The sequence below is a fragment of the Ursus maritimus genome, unplaced genomic scaffold (genome assembly GCF_017311325.1).
Source record: "Ursus maritimus isolate PB19 unplaced genomic scaffold, ASM1731132v1 scaffold_17, whole genome shotgun sequence".
NCBI classification, from domain to species: domain Eukaryota; kingdom Metazoa; phylum Chordata; class Mammalia; order Carnivora; family Ursidae; genus Ursus; species Ursus maritimus.
In genome coordinates, this window is record NW_024424119.1 from 39,420,183 (window position 1) to 39,441,191 (window position 21,009).

At 35.2% G+C, this 21,009-nt stretch overlaps 1 protein-coding gene across 11 annotated transcripts in view; it reads right to left on the reverse strand.

Moving 5' to 3' along the window:
- PTBP3 (polypyrimidine tract binding protein 3) overlaps positions 1-21,009 on the reverse strand; it is a 112,656-nt gene that overhangs the window by 19,034 nt on the left and 72,613 nt on the right. For all 11 annotated transcript variants that reach the window (XM_040631729.1, XM_040631723.1, XM_040631728.1 and 8 more), the window contains 2 exons: positions 18,746-18,856; positions 17,112-17,286 (listed from right to left, as the gene is read on the reverse strand). In XM_040631729.1, the coding sequence (XP_040487663.1) occupies positions 17,112-17,286; positions 18,746-18,856 (286 nt within the window). The remainder of the gene's footprint in view (positions 1-17,111; positions 17,287-18,745; positions 18,857-21,009) is intronic.

Consider the following 21,009-nt stretch of genomic DNA (forward strand, 5'->3'; position numbering starts at 1 on the left):
AAGATAAAGAAAATATTTGAAGAATAGCCAGAGAGAAAAAAGCAATAGTTAGCTTGATACAGCTGATTTTTTAAGAGCAAAAATGGAAACCAGACATCATCAAATGACTTAATACACTGAATGAAGAACAATAAATACACCTAGATATATATTTCATATCTAGAAATATCTAGAATTCTATGGTAGGGAAAATATCTTTTAAAGCTGACAGCAGGGGTGCCTGGCTGGCTGACTCAGGAGAGCACGTGATTTTTGATCTCAGGATCGTGAGTTTGAACCCCACACTGGGTGTAGAGATTACTAAAAAAATAAGTAAACTTAAAAAAATAAAGTAAGATAAAATAAAACGGACAACAAAATAAAGACATTTCTGAACAAATGAAAACCTCAAATATGCTACCATGGACTTCCCTAAGTGAATACTAGAGGGATTCCTTCAGATAAAAGGTTAAGTGAACCCATATGGCATATATGAATTGTAAGAAGGAATAAAAAGTCTACAGTCATGTATGGTTTGATCTAAGTGAATATTTGTTACATAAAACGATACTAACAAATTGCCAGATTAAAAAAAGTTTTTTAAACATAACAATAATATCATGGGTTAGGAGAAGGTAAAAGGGGTAAAAGAAGTTAAAGTGCCCTGAAGTTCTTATATTATGTAAGGAAAGGGGACAGTATCAGTTAACTTTAGATTTTAATAAAGTAAGTATGAAAGTTAAAAATCCTAGATGAAAATACAAAATAGTATTAAACTACAAAAACAGCAGGAAAAACAGCATGACAAACATAAAACAAATACTTTAAAAGATTTATTTATTTTAATGAGAGAGAGAGAGAGAGAGAGAGAGAAGCAAACTCTCCACTGAGTGTGGAGCTCAATCCCATGACCCCGAGATCATGACCTGAGCCGAAACCAAAGGTTGGATGCTTAACTGACTGAGCTACTCGGGGGCCCCTAACTTAACAAATATTCATGAATGCCTATTTTGTGTCAGGCATAAAGATAAGTAAACTAAATAGAAGACAACCTAACCTGCTGAAGCTTAATTCTAGTGATGAAAACAAAATAAACAATAAATACAGTAAATAAGTTAACTGCAGGAAAGAAGGTGACAAATACTACAGAAAATAGAACAGGAAAAATCAGGAGTACTGAAGGAGGGCTGGTCAGGGTAGGTCAAAGAAGGCAGCATGAAGAAAATATAGGGTATCTGAAAGAAAAGTACTTCCAGGCAGAGGGAAATACGCACTGGATAATCCGGAGGTAGGAACATACCTAACATGTTTTATAAACTGGAGGGACTGTCAGTTTGGAGAGCAGAAGGGGCATCAAAGAAGATATTCAAAAAGTAAAGTTGGAGTGGATGGTATAGGGCCTTGTAACTGAATGTAAGGATGTGAGCATCTATTCTGAAATAGGAAATTATAGAGGGCTTTCAGTCAGCATTAGACTGAAATTGATAGGACTTATTTTTCTAATTTACACCCAAGTAACTGTACGTACATAAAAGTTGTTTTGTGAAGTTTTGACATATGTATTTTTAAATTTTTATTTAAATTCACTTTAGCTAGCATATACTGTATTATTAGTTTCGGAGGTAGAATTTAGTGATTCATCAGTTGCATGTAACAGCCAGTGGTCATTACATCAAGTGCCCTCCTTAATGCCCAACGCCCAGTTACCCCATCTCCCCAAATCCCTCCCCTCCAGCAACCCTCAGTTTGTTTCCTATACTTACAGTCTCTTATGGCTTGCCTCCGTCTCTGTTTTTATCTCATTTTTTCCCCTCCCCTATGTTCATCTGTTTTGTTTTGTTTCTTTTAATTATTAAAGATTTTATTTATTTGAGAGAGAGAGAGAGCACACAAGGCAGGGGCAGGGGGAGAGGGAGAAGCAGACTCCCCGCTGAGCAGGGAGCCCGAAGCGGGGCTCAATCCCAGGACCCTGAGATCATGACCTGAGCTGAAGGCAGATGCTTAATCAACTGGGCCGCCCAGGTGCCCCTTTCTGTTTTGTTTCTTAAATTCCACATATGAGTGAAATCCTATGGTATTTGTCTTTCTCTGACTTATTTAGCTTAGCATAATACTCTCTAGTTCCATCCACATCGTTACAAATGCAAAGATTTCATTCTTTTTGATGGCTGAGTAATATTTCATTGTGTAAAAAGACCACCTCTTCTTTACCCATTCATCTGTTGATGGACATCTGGGTTCTTTCAATAGTTTGGCTATTATAGACATTGCTGCTATAAAAACTGGGGTGCATGTGCCCCTTTGAATCACTGTTTGTATCCTTTGGATAAATACCTAGTAGTGCAATTGCTGGATGGTAGGATGGTAGTTCTATTTTTAACTTTCTAAGAAACCTCTATACTGTTTTCCAGAGTGGCTGCACGAGTTTGCATTCCCACCAACAGTGTAAGAGGGTTCCCCTTTCTCTGCATCCTTGCCCAACATCTATTTCCTGATTTGTTAATTTTAGCCATTCTGACTGGTGTGAGGTGGTATCTCATTGTGGTTTTTGATTTGTATTTCACTGATGCTAAGTGATGTGTAGCATTTTTTCATGTGTCTGTTAGCCATTTGTATATCTTCTTTGAAGAAACATCTGTTCATGACTTCTGCCCATTTCTTGACTGGATTATTTGTTCTCTGGGTGTTGAGTTTGGTAAGTTCTTTATAGATTTTGGATACTAGCCCTTTATCTGATATGTCATTTGCAAATATCTTCTCCCAATCTGTCAGATGTCTTTTGGTTTGCTGAGTGAGTTTCCTTTGCTGTGCAAAAACTTTTTAACTTGGTGAAGTCTTAATAGTTTATTTTTGCTTTTGTTTCCCTTGCCTTTAGGGTCGTGTCTAGCAAGAAGTTGGTGCAGCTGAGGTCAAAGAGGTTGCTGCCTGTGTTTTCCTCAAGGATTTTGATGGATTCCTATCTCACATTTAGGTTTTTCATCCATTTTGAGTCTATTTTTTGTGTATGGTGTAAGAAAATGGTCCAGTTTCATTCTTCTGCATGTGGCTGTCCAATTTTCCCAATGCCACTTGTTGAAGAGGCTGTCTTTTTTTCCATTGGATATTCTTTCCTGCTTTGTCGAAGATTAGTTGACCATAGAGTTCAGGGTCCATTTCTGGGGTCTCTATTCTGTTCCACTGATCTACGTGTCTGTTTTTGTGCCAGTACCATACTGTCTTGATGATTACAGCTTTGTAATAGAGCTTGAAATCCAGGATTGTGAATCCTCCAGGTTTGGTTTGCTTTGTCAACATTTCTTTGACTATTTGGGGTCTTTTCTGGTTCCATACAAATTTTAGGGTTGTTTGTTCCAGCTCTGTGAAAAAAGTTGATGGTATTTTGATAGGGATTGCACTGAATGTGTAGATTGCTTTGGGCAGCATAGACATTTTAACATATTTGTTCTTCCAATCTGTGAGCATGGAATGTTTTTCCGTTTCTTTGTGTCTTCCTCAATTTCTTTCATGACTGTTCTAAGTTTTCTGAGTACAGATTCTTTGCTCTTTAGTTAGGTTTATTCCTAGGTATCTTATGGTTTTTCATGCAATTGTAAATGGGATCAATTCCTTGATTTCTCCTTCTTTTGCTTCATTGTTAGTGTATAGAAATGCAACTGACTTCTGTGCGTTGACTTTTTTATCCTGTGACTTTGCTGAATTCCTGTTATCAGTTTTAGGCTTTTTTTCCCCTTTTTTTTTTGGTGTGGAGTCTTTTGGATTTTCTAGAGTATTATGTCATCTGTGAAGAGTGAAAGCTTGATTTCTTCTTTGCCATTTGGATGCCTTTTCTTTTTGCTATCTGATTGCTGAGGTCAGGACTTCCAGTACTAAGCTGAACAACAGTGGTGAGAATGGACATCCCTGTCCTGTTCCTAACCTTAGTGGAAAAGCTCTCTGTTTTTCCCCACGGAAGATGATATTTGCTGTGGGTCTTTCATATATGGCTTTTATGCTATTGAGGTATGTTCCCTCTATCCCCCTACATGGCAGAGAGAGTTTTTATCAAGAAAGAATGCTATATTTTGTCAGATGCTTTTTCTGCATCTATTGAGAGGATCATATGGCTCTTGTCCTTTCCTTTATTAATGTGGTGTATAACACTGATTAGTCTGTGGATGCTGAGCCACCCTTGCGGCCCAGAAATAAATCCCACTTGGTTCTGGTGAGTAATCCTTTTAATGTACTGTTGGATCCTATTACTAGTATAATTGGTAAAAATTTTTGCATCCATGGTCATCAGGGATATTGGTCTGTAATTCTCCTTTTTAGTGGGTCTTTAAGTTCTGACATATATTTATATTTAAAACATGTGAAACTATCATCAAAACTAGGTAACAAATACTTCATCATTTCAAAAATTTCCTTGAGTCCCTTTGAAATCCATCTCTCTCCAAACCCTGTCCCCAGGCAACCACTGATCTGCTTTCTGTCACTATAGATTAGTTTGCATTTTTCAGAATTACACATAAACAGAATCACACAATAGATGTTCTTCTAAAAATCTGGTTTCTTTCATTCAGAAAAATGTTTTGCTGGCTTCTTTCATTCAAAATAATCCTGTTTTCTTTATTGATTTATTCCTCTGTGTTTAAACAGTATTTCATCACGTGGATAAACTATACTTTGTTTATTCATTCACCTGTAATAGAATATTTCTAGATTTCAGTCATTACAAATAAAATTGCTATGAACATTTCTGCACAAATATCTGTGTGGACATGAACTGTGAAACCTCTTGGGCAAATAAATGATCAGGTAGAATGACTGGGTCACAACGTAAGCACACAGTTAAGTTTTAAAGAAACTGCCCTGGGCGCCTGGGTGGCTCAGTCGTTAAGTGTCTGCCTTCAGCTCAGGGCGTGATCCCAGGGTCCTGGGATGGAGGCCCACATCGGGGTCCCTGCTCTGCTGGGAGCCTGCTTCTTCCTCTCCCACTCCCCCTGCTTGTGTTCCTTCTCTCACTGGCTGTCTATCAAATAAATAAATAAATAAAATCTTAAAAAAAAAAAAAATACTGCCCAACTCTTTTCCAAAATGTCATACCTAAATTTTATATTGCCACCAACACAGAACACCAGTGAAAGATGGTCCGCATCCTGGGTACAGTAAACTTTATAAAATTTAGCTTTCTAATGGGCATGCAGTGATCTTAATTTCCATTTCCCTGATGACTAGAGATGCTGAGCATCTTTTCATGTGCTTGTTGTCCTTCATACACCATCTTTTGTAAAGTATCTCTTCAAATCTCCTGTGTATTTTTTCTTAGTTTACTATTATTGAGCTATAAGTGGTCTTCACATAACTTGATATAACTAATTTGTCTGATATATATGTTACAAAGGTTTTTCTTCAAGTCTGTAGCCTGCCTTTGATTTTCTTGATCTTTCAAGCACTGAAACTTGAAAGTTTCTGTTTTAATTCCAGTTAGTTAACATAGAGTGTAATATTAGTTTCATGTATACAATATAGTGATTCAAAACTTCCATTCGTCACCCACTGCTCATCACAAGTGCTCTTCTTAATCCCCATCACCTATCAAAACCCATCCTCCCATCCACCTCCCCTCTGGTAACTACCAGCTTGTTCTCTATAATTAAGAGTCAGGACACCTGGCTGGCTCGGTTGGAAGAGGATGAAACTAGTGTTCTTTGGGTAGCGAGTTCAAGCCCCACATTGGGTAAATAGATTACTAAAAAAAAAATAAAATAAACTTAAAAGAAAAAAGGAGTCTATTTCTTGATGTCTTTATTTTTTTTCCTTTTGCTCATTTGTTTTGTTTCTTAAATTCCACGAGTGAAATCATGTAGTATTTGCCTTTCTCTGACTTATTTCACTTAGCACTATACTCCCTAGGCTCCATCCATGTCATTGCAAATGGCAAGATTTTGTTTGTTTTTATGGCTGAATATTCCATTGTGTAGGTACGTACACACACACACACACCCCAGATCTTCTTTATTCGTTCATCAGTTGATGCACACTTGGGCTGCTTCCCTATCTTGGCTATTGTAAATAATGCTGCTGTAAACATAGGGATACATGTATCCCTCTGAATTAGAGTTCTTGTATTCCTTGGGTAAATGCCCAGTAATGTGATTACTGGATTATAGGGTAGTCCCATTTTTAAATTTTTGAGGCACGTCCATACTGTTTTCCATAGTGGCTGCACCAGTTTGCATTCCCACCATCATTGTAAGAGGGTTCCCCTTTCTCTGTATACTCATCAACACCTGTTCTTTCTTGTGTTACTGATTTTAGCCATTCTGACAGGTGTGAGTGATATCTCATTGTAGTTTTGATTTCTATTTCCCTGATGATGAGTGATGTTGAGCATCTTTTCATGTGTCTGTTGGCCATCTGTATGTCTTCTTTGGAGAAATGTCTGTTCATGTCTTCTGCCCATTTCTTGACTGGATTTTTTGTTCTTTGGGTACTGAGTTTGATAAATTCTTTATATATTTTGGATACTATTCCTTTAACTGGTAAGACATTTGCAAATGTCTTCTCCCATTCCTTAGGTTGCCTTGTAGTTTTGTCGGTTGTTTCCTTTGCTGTGCAGAAGTTTTTTATTTTGATGTAGTTCAATACTTTATTTTTGTTCTTGTCTCCCTTGCCTCAGGAGATATATCTAGAAAGAAGTTGCTACAGCCAATATCAAAGAAGTTACTGTCCGTGTTGTCTTCTAGTTTCAGGCCTTACATTTAGGTCTTTAATTCATTTTGAATTTATTTTTGTGTATGGTGAAGAATGAGGTCCAGTTTTCCCAACACCATAAGCTGAAGAGACTGTCTTTTTCCCACTGGATATTCATGCCTACTCTGTCAAAGATTAATTGACAATAATTGTGGGTTGATTTCTGGGTTTTCTATTCTGTTCCATTGATCTACGTGTCTATTTTTTGTGCCACGACATAGGGTTTTGATTATTACAGCTTGGTAATAAAACTTGAAGTCTGGAATTGTGATGTCTCCAGCTCTGCTTTTTTTTTTCCTTTCAAGATTGCTTTGGGTATTCGGGGTCTTTTGTGGTTTCGTACAAATTTTAGGACTGTTTGTTCTCATTCTGTGGATACTGCTGTTGGTATTTTGATAGGGAATGCATTATATGTGTAGACTGCTTTGGGTTGTACAGACATTTTAAAGTATTTGTTCTTCCAGCTCATGAGCATGCACTGTCTTTCCATTTCTTTGTGTTGTCTTCAATTTCTTTCATCAGTGTTCTATAGTTTTCAGAGTACAGGTCTTTCACCTCTTCAGTTAGGTTTATTCCTAGTTATTATTTTTAGTGCAATTATAAATGGGATTGTTTTCTTAATTTCTCTTTCTGCTGCTTCATTATTGGTGTATAGAAAGGCAACAGATTTCTGTATATTGATTTTGTATCCTGCAACTTTACTGAATTCATTTATCAGTTCTAGCATTTTGTTAATGGAGACTTTAGGGTTTTCTATATATGGTATTAAGCCATCTGCAAATAGCAGAAGTTTTACTTCTTCCCTACTAATCTGCAGGTCTTTTACTTCTTTTTGTTGTCTGATTTCTGTGGCCAGGACTTCCAGTTCTATGTTGAATAAAAGTGTTGACAGTAGACATCCTCGTCTTGTTTCTGACCTTTGGGGAAAAAGTTCTCAGTGTTTTCCCAGTAAGGATGATGTTGGCTGTGGGTTTTTCATACATGACCTTTATTATGCTGAGGTATGCTCCCTTAAACCTAGTTTGTTGACCGTTTTCATCATGAATGTATGAAATGTGCTTTGTCAAATGTGTTTCCTGCATCTACTGAAATGATAATATGGTTCTTATCCTTTCTCTTACTGATGTGATGTATCATGTTGATTGATTTGTGAATATTGAAGGACCCTTTCAACCCATGAATAAATCCCACTTGAGGGGCACCTGGGTGGCTCAGCTGTTAAGTGTCTGCCTCCGGCTCAGGTCATGATCCCAGGATTCTGGGATCGAGCCCTGCGTTGGGCTCCCTGCTCGGTGGGAAGCCTGCTTCTCCCTCACACTCCCCTTGCTTGTGTTCCCTCTCTCACTTGTCTCTGTCTGTCAAATAAATAAAATCTTTAAAAAAAATAAAAAATAAAAAATAAAAAAAGTAAATCCCACTTGATCGTGGTGAATGATTAATGTATTGTTGAAATTAGTTTGTCAGTATTTTACTGAGGATTTTTTAAAAAAAGATTTTATTTATTTATCTGAGAGAGAGAGCACAAACAGGGGAGAGGGGCAGAGGGAGAAGGAGAAGTAGGCTCCCCACTGAGCAGGGAGCCTGACACAGGGCTGGATCCCAGGATCCCCGGATCATGACCTGAGCTGAAGGCAGACGCTTAACTGACTGAGCCACCCAGGAGCTCCTACTGAGGATTTTTTTTTAAAAAAAGGCATTTATTTATTTATTTACTTATTTATTTATTTGAGAAAGAGTGAGCCTGTGCACAAGTGGGAGGGGCAGAGAGGATCCCAAACACACGCCTTGCTGAGTGAGGAGCCCGATGTGGGGCTTGATCTCACAACCCTGAGATCATGACCTGAGCTAAGTCAAGAGCTGGACACTTAACCAGCTGAGCCACCCAGGTGCCCCTACTATTTTATTGAGGATTTGTGCATCCATGTTCATCAGGAATACTGGCCTGTAGATCTCTCTTTTAGTGGTGTCATCATCCAGTTTTGGTATCAGGATGATGCTGGCCTCACAGAACGAATACAGAAGTCTTCCTTCCTCTTCTATTTTTTTGGAACAGTTTGAGAAAAACAGGTATTAACTCTTCTTATAAATGTTTGGTAGAAATTACCCGTGAAGCCACCTGGTCTTGGACTTTTATTTGTTGCGAGTTTTTTTTTATTACTGATTCAATTCCTTGGCTGGTTATCAGTCTGTTCAAATTTTCTATTCCTCCCTGTTTCAGTTTTGAAAGTTTATGTTTCTAGGAATTTATCCATTTCTTCCAGGTTGTCCAATTTGTTGGCATATAGTTTTTCATAACATTCTCTTGTAATTGTTTTTATTTCTTTGGTGTTGGTTATTTCTTCTCTCTCATTTGTGACCCTATTTGAGTCCTTTCTCTTTTTTTCTTGACAAGTCTGGCTAGAGGTTTATCAATTTTATTGATTTTTTCCAAAGAACCAGCTCCTGGTTTCATTGATCCGTTCTACTGCTTTGCTTTTAGTTTCTATATCCTTTATTTCTGCCCTCATCTTTATTATTTCCTTCCTTCTGTTGGTTTTAGGTTTTGTTTGTTGTTCTTTTCTAGCTCCTTTAGGTGTAAGGTTAGGCTGTTTATATGAAAACTTTCTTGTTTCCTCAGTTAGGCCTGTATTACTTCCCTCTTAGAACCACTCTGGCCAAATCCCAGAGGTTTTGGACTGCTATGTTTTCATTATCATTTGTTTCCATGTACTTTTAAAATTTCTTCTTTTATTTCCTGGCTGACCCATTCATTATTTACTAGCATGTTATTTAACCTCCATGTATTTATGATCTTTCCAATTTTTTCTTGTGGTTGACTTCTTGTTTCATAGCATTATAGTCAGAAAAGATGCAAGGTATGATTTAAGTCTTCTTGAATTTGTTGGTTTGTTTTGTGGGCTAATATGTAGTCTATCCTGGAGAATGTTCCATGTGTACTCGAAAAGAATGTGTATTCTGTTTCAGGATGGAATATTCTGAATATATCTATTAAATTCATCTGTTTCAGTGTGTCCTACAAACCCACTGTTTCCTTGTTCTCTGCTTAGATGATCTGTCTATTGGTGTAAGTGGGGTGTTAAAGTCCCCTACTATAATTGTATTACTATCAATTAGTTCCTTTATTTTATTATTATTTTATGTAATTTGGTCCCTTTATGTTGGGTGCATAAATATTTATAATTTTTATATCTTCCTGTTGAAAGATATAAAAAGATATATAAAGTTTTAAATTATATAGCATCCTTTGTCTCTTGTTACAGTCTTTGTTTTAAAGTCTATTTTGTATGTAAGTATTCCTACTCTGGTTTTCTTCTGACATCCATTTGCATTATAGATGTTTCTCCATTCCCTTACTTTCAATCTGCAGGTGTCCTGAAGTATAAAATGAGTCTACATACTAGGCAGTATGTAGATGGGTCTTGTTTTTAAATCCATTCTGTCACCCTATGTGTTGTGATTGGAGCGTTTACTCCATTTACATTCAAAGTAATTATTGAGAGATGTGTTAATTGCCATTTTATTACTTGTTTTGTGGCTGTTTATGAAGATCTTCTCTGATCCTTTGTCTTTGTCTTTCTCTTTCATGTTCTGATTTTCTTTAGTGATATATTTGGATTTCTTTCTCTTTATTCTTTACATGTGTATTAGTGGTTTTTGATATACTGTTACCACTAGGTTTGCATACAACCTCTCCTGCATAGCATATATTAACAGTTGTTCAAGTTTGAACCCAATCTTACCTCCTCTCCTTCCCATGTTTTAGATATATGTTATTATATTACATCTTTGTGTGTGTGTGTGTGTGTGTGTGTGTGTGATTTCTTGACTGATTTTTTACAGAAATATTCATTTTAGTAAAAATGAATTTTGTGTTTCCTACCTTTATACTGTCACTTTTGGTCTTTCCTTTCCACTCAAAGAGTCTCCTTTAATATTTCTTGCAGGACTGGTTTAGTGGTCACGGACTCCTTTAGTTTTTGTTTGTCTGGGAAACTCTATCTCTCCTTCTATTCTGAATGATAGCTTTGCTAGGTAGAGTATTCTTTACTGCAGGTTTTTCCTATTCAGTACTCTGAGTATGTCACAAGCACTGAAACTTTTAATGTTTGATAATACACAAATTATTTCCTTTTTTGGTTTGTGTTTTTTTGTGTTCTAAGAAACCTTTGTCTATCCCAAGTTGCAAAGATTTCTTTCTATTTTTTCTTGTAGAAGTTGTACAGGTTTAAATCTTACATTACAGGTCTAAAGATCCACTTCAAGTCAATTTGTCAGTACGGTACAAGATAGGGAAAAAAATGTTTATTTTTTCCAATATGAATATCTACCTGTCCAAAAACTTATTGAAAGATTTCCTTTCCCTTTGGAATTTTACATTGTTGAAAAATCAACAAATTAGATATGTATGGGTCTATTTCTACACTCTGTATTCTGCTTCATTAATGTAAATCAATATTATTTTTTTACACTACTAAACTAGCTTAATTTCTGCAGTTTTACATGAAGTCTTACATTTAAAAAAATTCTTCTAAATTACTTTGACTATTCTAGATAGCTTCCATTTCTATATAAATTTTAGAAGTCCACTGCAACTTCCTAAAGCAGGGAAAAAGAAAATAAGAGCTTAGAAAAAGAAATAAGGAATACGATTTTTATCAAGGTTGCTAAATATAAAAATTAAGAAATGGCAAAACTGCATTTCTATATTAGCAACAGTGAGATAACAATAATTACCGAACCTTACACTGCATTTATTCCAGGCACCATTCTAAACTCTTTATGTACATTAGCACATTTAATATTTATCACAAGCCTACCAGTTGAGTACTATTATTATGCTCATTTCACATATGAAGAAACAAAAGTGGAGAGCAGTTAAGCAATTTGCCCAAAGTCACACAGATTATAAATAGTAGGTCTAGAATTAGAATCTAAAAAGTATGGTTCTGAGGAATAAATCTAACAAAGCATGGAAACATTTATGGAGAAAAGTCACCAAATGCTCTGGAAAGACATTTAATGAACACTCAAAAAAATGGAGGGATGTGCAATGTTCAAAGACTGGAGGACTCTACTGTAAAACGATGTCAATTATCTTCAAAGTGATTTATAAAGTCAGTGTAATCCAATGGAAACCCCAATAGCTTTTTTTTTGAGGACTCGACAAGCTCATCCTAAAATTCATAGGTAAGATGATCAAGAATTACCAAGATACTCTTGAAGAATAAGGTGAAGAGATTTACTCTATCAGATATTGAGCCCTGTGGTGATGACAAAAGGAAAGACTAATAAACAGACCCATGAACAAGGCCCAGGAAACTATTTAAGCAAATATTCAGCCGAAGTTAATTGGTATGTGTTGACGACTCTGAAACCACTTTTTGTGTATTACAGGATTGAGCAAATAAGTAAACATGGTGAGACTAATAGAAACTAGACATCTCATTCTTGAAGCAGGGAGATGAGTATGAAAAGGGTGCTGGGCTGGAATTGGACGTATTAGTTAAAATTTGTGGGTTTTTAACCACATGAAGACATACAGTTATGAAGCACACACAGAGAAATATAGTTATGCAGTATGCCTCAAAGCAATGATGCCCCTATTAACAATGAGCACATCTAATGCCTGGATATTGATTTCAAAATACCATTTCCCACTAAAAGGAACCGGGACTCACTGAAGTAGCCGATTGCAGCACTAAGACAGGGAAGGTAAAGAAGACCTGAAGTACTGTCAGCCAGAAAGTCAGGAAGTGTTCAAATGATGATAGGGATATGTCAAAGAGCAACAAAAGCCAGTGTGAAAGGGCTCCTACTGGCCAAACCTGGGACAGGTTGAACATACAATGAAAAATAATAGTACAAAACCCACAGAACAAAATAAGAATCTCTAAGACCATACCGACAAGAAAAAAAAAAAAAGTACTAAATAAGCCATATAGACCTAATGCACAGTATAATATACTTTGAGACAAATATTATTTGATACATTTACTTATTATAATATTACAAGTCATATTATACTATAATTATGTAATGTAATATACATCACTACATCACCAATCATTACAATATATAAATGTATCAAAGTAACTTGTTATACACCTTAAATTCACACAATGTTATGTATCAAATTTATTCAAAAGGAAGGGAAGGAGGGTAGGGTGTTAAGAAAAAAGTCCTTTATATACACAACTAATGAATCATCGAGCCTTACATCGAAAACCGGGGATGTACTGTATGGTGACTAACATAATATAATAAAAAATCATTATAAAAAAAAAAAAAGAAAAAAAAGAAAAAAAAGAAAAAAGTCCTTTATAAAAAAAATCCCAGCCAATAAGTGCCAAAGGAAGGACGGAATTAACAATCTCCAATAAGGTAGCCATCACAGTAACAATAAATTTTGGCAATGGATGATAAAATTAAAGAGTGAAAAGTGATGAAGAACAGTCTATTTATATAGTCTCAATGTATCACCCTACAAATTAATTACAGAGAACAACAGTAATTTTACTGGGAAGAAAATTTGCAGAAACCACCTCAATAAGTGATCAAAGTTAGTATCACCAGGAACTGGATAAACTGACATCACGTGTCTCCTGATTTAATCAACTGACAAAAAGGCAACACTGTTTCAGCCAAAAATCCAGACACTCACACTGAGAGACATTCTATGAAATACCCAACCTGAAATCTTCACAAATGCAAAGATCATGAAGGATAAAGAATGAGGAAATGTTCCAAATTAAAGGACTCTAAGGATACAGGCCAAATAAATTAGCCTGATACTGGTTTGGATCTTTACCAGAAAAAATTCTCCTATAAAGAACATTACTTTTGAAATAGGTGAATTTTTTAAAAGGTTTATGGATTAGATAATGGTATTATATGAATGCTAATTTCCTAATTTTGATCAACTGATATGTGTTTAGGTAAGAACATCCTTATTCTTAGAAAATACACACCGAGTTTTTGTAAAGAGGCATCATGCCTGCAACTTAACCTCCAATATTAGGGGAAAAAGAAAAACAACTACCCACCCCCTCAATATAATCATAGAGATGATGAAGTAAATGTGGGATGACGTGAATTGGGGAATCTGGATAATTCTGGATAAGGGAATTTTTTGTACTATTTTTGCAACTTAAATTATTTCAAAAGAGAATTACTAAAATACTATAAACTTTAGAATATAAGTATGTATCTTTATGATATCAGGGTAACAAAGGATTTCTTTTTCTTTTCTTTTTCTTTCTTTCTTTTTTTTTTTTGAGATACATTTCTTTATTATCAGCATTTTACTGATGTAGAAACTGGGATACACAGAGGTTCCACAACTTGCTCAAAGTCACACAGCTAGTTAAATGATGAAGCTACAGTTCATTAATTTTAGTCTACTGAACAATGAAAATAATGATAAAGAAAAAGTAATCGGTTTTAGTCACGGATTCATTCATTCAGTCTTGAACTGAATTCATTAATCCAGTTCCAGTTTTCAAGGCTACTAAAACAGACCTAGATCCTTTTGGGGGGAAAAAACCACATTTTTTTCAGGTCACCTGCGAAAATGGGTTCCTTGTTAATTTGTAACTGCTTCCCAACCCCTATCAAGCAGTGGTACTAGACTCTGGCTTCTAAACTAAAGAATACACTTTCCTTGGCTTTGTAGCTCAATGGCCTATGCTAAAGCTAATGATTTTGTTTAATGTATAGACCTTTCTCTGAATTCAGCAGTGATTTGGCATATTAAATAATAGGTAGATATCTATCCCTTCTTATAAACTTTCTTGGTCCTAACGTACAAACTTCAACTTTAAAAAAAAATTAATATGTAATGTATTATTGGTTTCAGAAGTAGAGGTCAGTGATTCATCACAGCCTTATATAACACTCAGGGTTATATTACACATTACATCATGTGCCCCCCTTAATGTCCATCAGCCAGATACCCCATCCCCCCACCACCCCACTCCCCTCCAGCAATCCTCAGTTTGTTTCCTATGATTAAGAGCTTCTCATGGTTGGTAACAAAGGATTTCTTAAACAAGACATAAAAAACACAAATATAAAGGAAATGGCAAATAAATTTGACTAAATAAAAACACCATGACAAGAATAAACCAGTAAGCCAAAAATGGAAGAAACTATTTGCAACACATATAACCAACAAAGGACTAGTAGGTAGGACATATATAAAAAAATTTTCCACAAAAAGAAAATAAGAAAAAAACAAGAAACCAAACAAAAAAATGGCAACAAAGTTAAAGAGAAAATTCTTAAGGGAGAATAGCCGAAAGTATGTTCACCCTCATGGGTGATCAGGAAAATCTCACAGTAGCATTGTCCATAATAGCCTTAAGCTAAAACAACCCAAATATCTATCAACAGAGGAATGGATAAACAAACTGTGATATATCCATAAAATGAATATCTATACACTTGACAGTACTGAGAATGAATAAGCAATAGCCACATATATACATACATAAATATGGATGAATCACAAGTCACAAAAGAAGATGAGGAGCATGATGCCATTTACATAAAATTCTAAATAAAGGAGGAAAAATGTTTAAATTAGCACTTAAGGCTGCATAATGCGTGGTAAGAAAAACACACACGAGGAAAAAGCAGAAAAGCAAAAGAATGATTACCACCAAATCTGAGACTGATCATCTTGGGGCAGGAAGGAGGGAACATAATCAATGAGAGGGCTACAAAGAGTGCATCTTCAGGATGTATAAATATATTATTTCTTAACCTGGGTGATAACTACATGGGTGTTAAGAAATATATTTGCATATTTTAGAAGCTTTTCTAATGGTATAATGTATATCACTAAAAACGGGCACAGTGCTTACGGATTAACCCTAGGAACTGCAAAGAACATTAAAAAAAAAAAGAACAGATACTGAAGTTGGAAAAAGTCAGGAGAGTGGTACTGCAGAAGCCAAGAGAAAAAAAGAAGGGAATAGTGAAGCGTGTCAAATATCAGTGAGAAGCAGAGTAAATATTCACATAATACTCAAAAAAAAATTATTATTCTCTGTTGATGAATCAGTTATCTTGAGGTGTAGACACTACTTTGCAATGAGATTTATTAAAACAATGAAAAAAGATGTTAATATTCTGATATTTTATATTCAGAAACCAAAATTCTTGATCGTATTTTTTAAATGTCCTCCTCCCACAACGTATGACATTATTTACATCAACAGTATATATTCAAATATTGGAATAATTACAGTTCTGCATTTGATAGCCAAGTTTTGGTAGCTTGAATGACAGCCTCAATTTCTATCATGTATTACTGAAATTGTGATTACAAAGACCTTTGGGCTCTGCCAAATCGGACATGCTAAGTAGAGGCTGGTAACAAATATTATAACACAAAAATCTGGTTAGACCAAAACAGAAACTTTAGCCATTTAGGAACATGAGCTGAACAATTCACTTGGCTTTTCCAGTTATAAATAACAAAAAGCTTTTACTTTAAAATAAAGTTACCAACTATTTTCCAGAAAATGCTGGACATTTGGCTAAGGATTCACTTTTCTCACCTGTACAATAAAGATGGACTAAGTACCACTTAAGGCCTCAATGAGCAATATTTCATGGTGTCATTTGGGAAAGAGAAACCAATCACAAAGGGTAATAAAATTTAATACTTTATCTAGATAATAAACCACACTTTTGAGGGTTGTAAAACCAAAAAATATCATACATTAACCTAATGATAAATCCAACTGGGCCATCCACTGCTTCTTCCTTTTTTGTTTTAAAAGTATAAATCTACTGATAACTAATTTTCAATAAAAGAAGAGAACTTTTCAGATCAATATGTGCAGAGACGATTCAGAAGGCTGTGTTTTTATTAATGAAAAAATGCAACTTCACACAAATTTAAGGTAAAGACAGGAGTTCTGATATTTAAAAAGCCAAACAAAATAAAATAAATCCTCTTCTCTGAATAGAGTAAGAACTTACCACTAATTTAGGCACTTGTTTTAAAATACCACTACTTCAAAAGAGAAAAGTATTTCTCTCAAGAGCACTTATATCAATATTCTGTGGCTGTAAATCAACACATTCAAAGCAATGTTAATATGTAAGACTACTAATTTGTAGCAAATGGTTGTATGGCTTATAAATGAATGAGTAAGATAAATGTTAGAAAATAAATTTTTAACTCAATTTTAGATATTCAGTTGTTTTGCGAACTAATAGAATCTACTAATATTAAGATTTAATTAATGGACACATTTTGTTCCAAGATTTTTTTCTTTCCTTTAGAAATCCTGAGAGAATCCAAGAAGATAAGGATGATATACATGGATTAATAAATAAACCTGTAACTTCAGAAAACTTGCTTTGTGACCCAAAATGGAACTACTCACCAAAAGCAGCAGCCATAGGGGGTTCAAGGGATGGCTGGCCATCACCAGTAGGAAGGTCTAAACGAGTGAAGTCTCTGCTTTTGTCATTATTATATTTCACATTAAGGCTGGTGAGCTTGGAGAAGTCAATACGCAGAGTGCAGCATGCATTATAGATATTCTGGCCATCCAGAGCCTAAAGCATGTAAGAAAGGGACTGATGTTTTGCAAGACAACAACACTGATAAATCAAGTAGCCTCTACTTTGACACAGAGTGGCAATCAGGTGTAAAGCAGAGAGCAATGGACTAAAAGCCAAAGACCTGTGTTACTTTTACCTCTGCCACTCACTATGTGAACATAAGAGAGAAAAAGAAAATCTCAGTTTTTCACAATGTTATAATAATCCCTATCTTGTCTATGGTAAGATCAAATGAAAGAAGAGAAATGTAAAGGCTTGGGAAAATATACATTACTGAGCATTGTACTAGCTATCATTATGACTATTTTATCCACAAAAAATGTTTAAAGATGATTTGATTTTATATTTCATCATATTAATTTTTTAGTATACTTTATATAGGTTAAGATGAAATAAAGCCTTTGTAAATAGAACTTGTCAGAACTGTAACATATGAAGTATCTATCTCTTGTTTTTGTTCTCTTGTAAAGTTATTTTATAATAGTTTGAATAATATCTGAGGGAAATTTTGCAGTCAGTTCTGATACAAGACCAAAGATCAGCAATCCCTCCCTTCACAATAATGAAAACTTATCAAAGGGATATTTGCAGCCACTTGACTTCCACAAATGCTCAAATTTATAAAAACAGAAACCAGAAAACAAAACATGTAAGGAAATGCAAATATACAAAAAACACTTACTTATAGTAAGTTACTGATGAGTACACACATCATCATAAAGATATAAAATAATATATACAGGCAAAGGGTACAGCAAATATAAAGTCTATATTCCTAATCAAGAGGCAGACAGTGTACACAAAACTACTAAAAACCTTAGTCCCTACCTTTGAAAAGAAATAAGAAATAATTCAGATACTGATACAAGATAAGAATTAAGGTTAGGAATAGATCTCAGTAGGACATGGGTCAAATATAACCAAATTGAATATGAAATTTTATATCTTGTCAAAAGTCAAACACTCGTGTACTAAAAAAAAAAAAAGACAATATAAACCAACAGCAGCAAACTTCCTAAAATGTAGTATCTTCAATTCAGAGCTCAACAAAATTCAATAGTAAATATAGTTACAAAAACAGTGAAATCAACCAATCTTGGGCTAATAGAAGAAAATGAAGACACAAGGAAAAAGATAACTCTACTTTATTAGTCAGATTTTATCAGGAATACTGTGCTCAACTCTAGACTTTACATATGACAGAAATGAATCCCAAAGATCATGAGTCCCCAAAATGATCTGAAACCATTTCATATAAGGAAAGTAATTTTTAGCTAATTACTTGAAAAAGCATATGGAACAGTGCATTTAAAAGTAGTAAATTTTATATTGTGTATACTTCACTATAATTAAAAACACATGGTGAACTGCAACAAGGGAGAAGATGTGATGGCATTCTTTGGTATCACTGAAGTGACTGATTAACAAATGAAAAATGAAAGATCATAATTACCATTTTGGCATAATGTGCATTCACTGGGTCAGCATACTGAAGCAAGGCTTGAAACTGATTATTCTTTGTAAAGGTGATAATCTTCAAGACTGCGCCAAATTTGGAAAATATCTGGAAAAAGTTCACATTAGGTTAAATCTAAGGAAAAATTAGGCTAATGCAGCTTTAAAAATACAACTTGATTCATGAATTCCATTTTTAAGTGAAAATAATTTCCTCTATTAAAACTGTTGGTACAGGGATGCCTGGGTGGCTCAGTTGGTTAAGCATCTGCCTTCGGCTCAAGCCATGATCCCAGGGTCCTGGGATTGAGTCCCGCATTGGGCTCCCTGCTCACTGGGGAGCCTGCTTCTCCCTCTGCCTCTGCCTGTCGCTCCCCCTGCTTGCGCTGGTTCTGACAAATAAATAAATAAATAAATAAATAAATAAATAAAATCTTAAAAAAAAAAAAAAACCCACAAAACTGTTGGTACAAAAATGACTTACACCCATGCATGGCTTAAAACAGTGCCTGACAAAAGGCACTCAAGTATTTAACCTATTTTATAGTACGTCCTAAATGGCACAATACTAAGAACCTGATACTACAATAGGAATTAATGGTGTTACAAAGCATATGAATGGAAGTGGAAGAGTCCTATGGATCATCTGTTTCACTTTGAGAATCAGCATCCATTTCTTGAGATTTTTATAGGCAGAGAAACTACCAAATGTTCCTCTAGAGGCTGCTCTAATAATTCATTCAATATTTAGAGAGCACTGTTCTAAGTCCTGGGAAATCAGCAGTGAATAACAAGAGTCTCTGCCCTGAGGAAGGACAGACCATAAATAAATAACATGCTGTCTCATCATAAAAAAGTGTTATGAATAAAAATAAAAGGAAAAGGGATGAGAGTGAATTGGAATGCAAGTTGGGAAGGTGCAAGAATAGTCGAAGAAGGCCTCTCTGAAGTATCTTTGGAAAAGAGGAATAAACAGAGTGTGGGGAAGATTTCCTGACGGATCCCTGGTTAAAAAATGCTCTTAAAATATTTCCTCTATTCCACCACCACAAAGGTTCCTGGCCAGGGTTACTACAATGCACTTTGTTTTTCTCTGACATCCCATCTTAAATTTGGATCTTACTGAGCCAAAAATCTGTCCTTCTGCTTCTAAAAATAAAAAGCTAAGTATTACCTATGCTGGTAAGAATTTGCTATTATCAAATACTATCCATGAGTGTCCTCAATAGCCAAATGGTCCTCCCTTTTAATTACCACAAAAAAATGATCAATAATAAATACCCTAGGGGTGCCTGGGTGGCTGAGTCAGTTGAGCATCAACTCTTGATTTTGGCTCAGGTCATGATCTCAGGGTCGTAAGATCAAGTCCCGCATGGGGCTCTGCACTCAATGGGTCAGTGGGGTGTCTGCTTGGGCTTCTCTATCAGATAAATAAATAAATAAAATCTTTTAAAAATAATAATTACCCTAAAGCACAGGCAACAAAAAGAAAAATTAGGTAAATTCTACTACATGAAAATGTAGAACTTTTGTGCTCAAAAGATACTATCAACAGAGCAAAACAGCAACCCACAAAATGGGAGATAATATCTGTAAATCATACACCCAATAATCCAGAATGTATAAAGACTCCTATAATTCAACAACAAAAATCCAATTTAAAAATCAGCAAAGGACTTAAATAGCCAATAAACACACGAAAAGATGCTCAACACCAGTAATCGTTAGGGAAATGCAAATAAAAACTCAATGAGATACCACTTCACACCCATTAGGACAGCTATTATTAAAAACAAGCACAAACAAAAACATCAGTAATAAATAACATGTCTCATCTAGAAAAGCGTTATGAATAAAAATAAAAGGAAAAGGGATGAGAAGTATCAAGTGTTGGGGAGGATGTGGAGAAAATAGAACCCTTGTGCACTGCTGGCGGGAATGTAAAATGGTGTAGCTGCTGTGGGAAATAGTATGGTGATTCTTCAAAGAAATTAAAAGTACTATTACCATATGATCCAACAATTCCATTTCTGAGTATAAACCCAAAAGAACTTAAAGCAGGGACTCAAAGAGCTATTTGTACATCCATGTTCACAACAGCCTTACTTGCAAAGATGGAAGCAACCTAAATGTCCATCCACAAAAATGTGGTAAATACATACAATGGAATATTATTCAGCCTTTAAAAGGAAGGACATTCTGACACATGCTACATCATGGATGAACCTTGAAGACATGTAAGTGAAATATGCCAGTCACAAA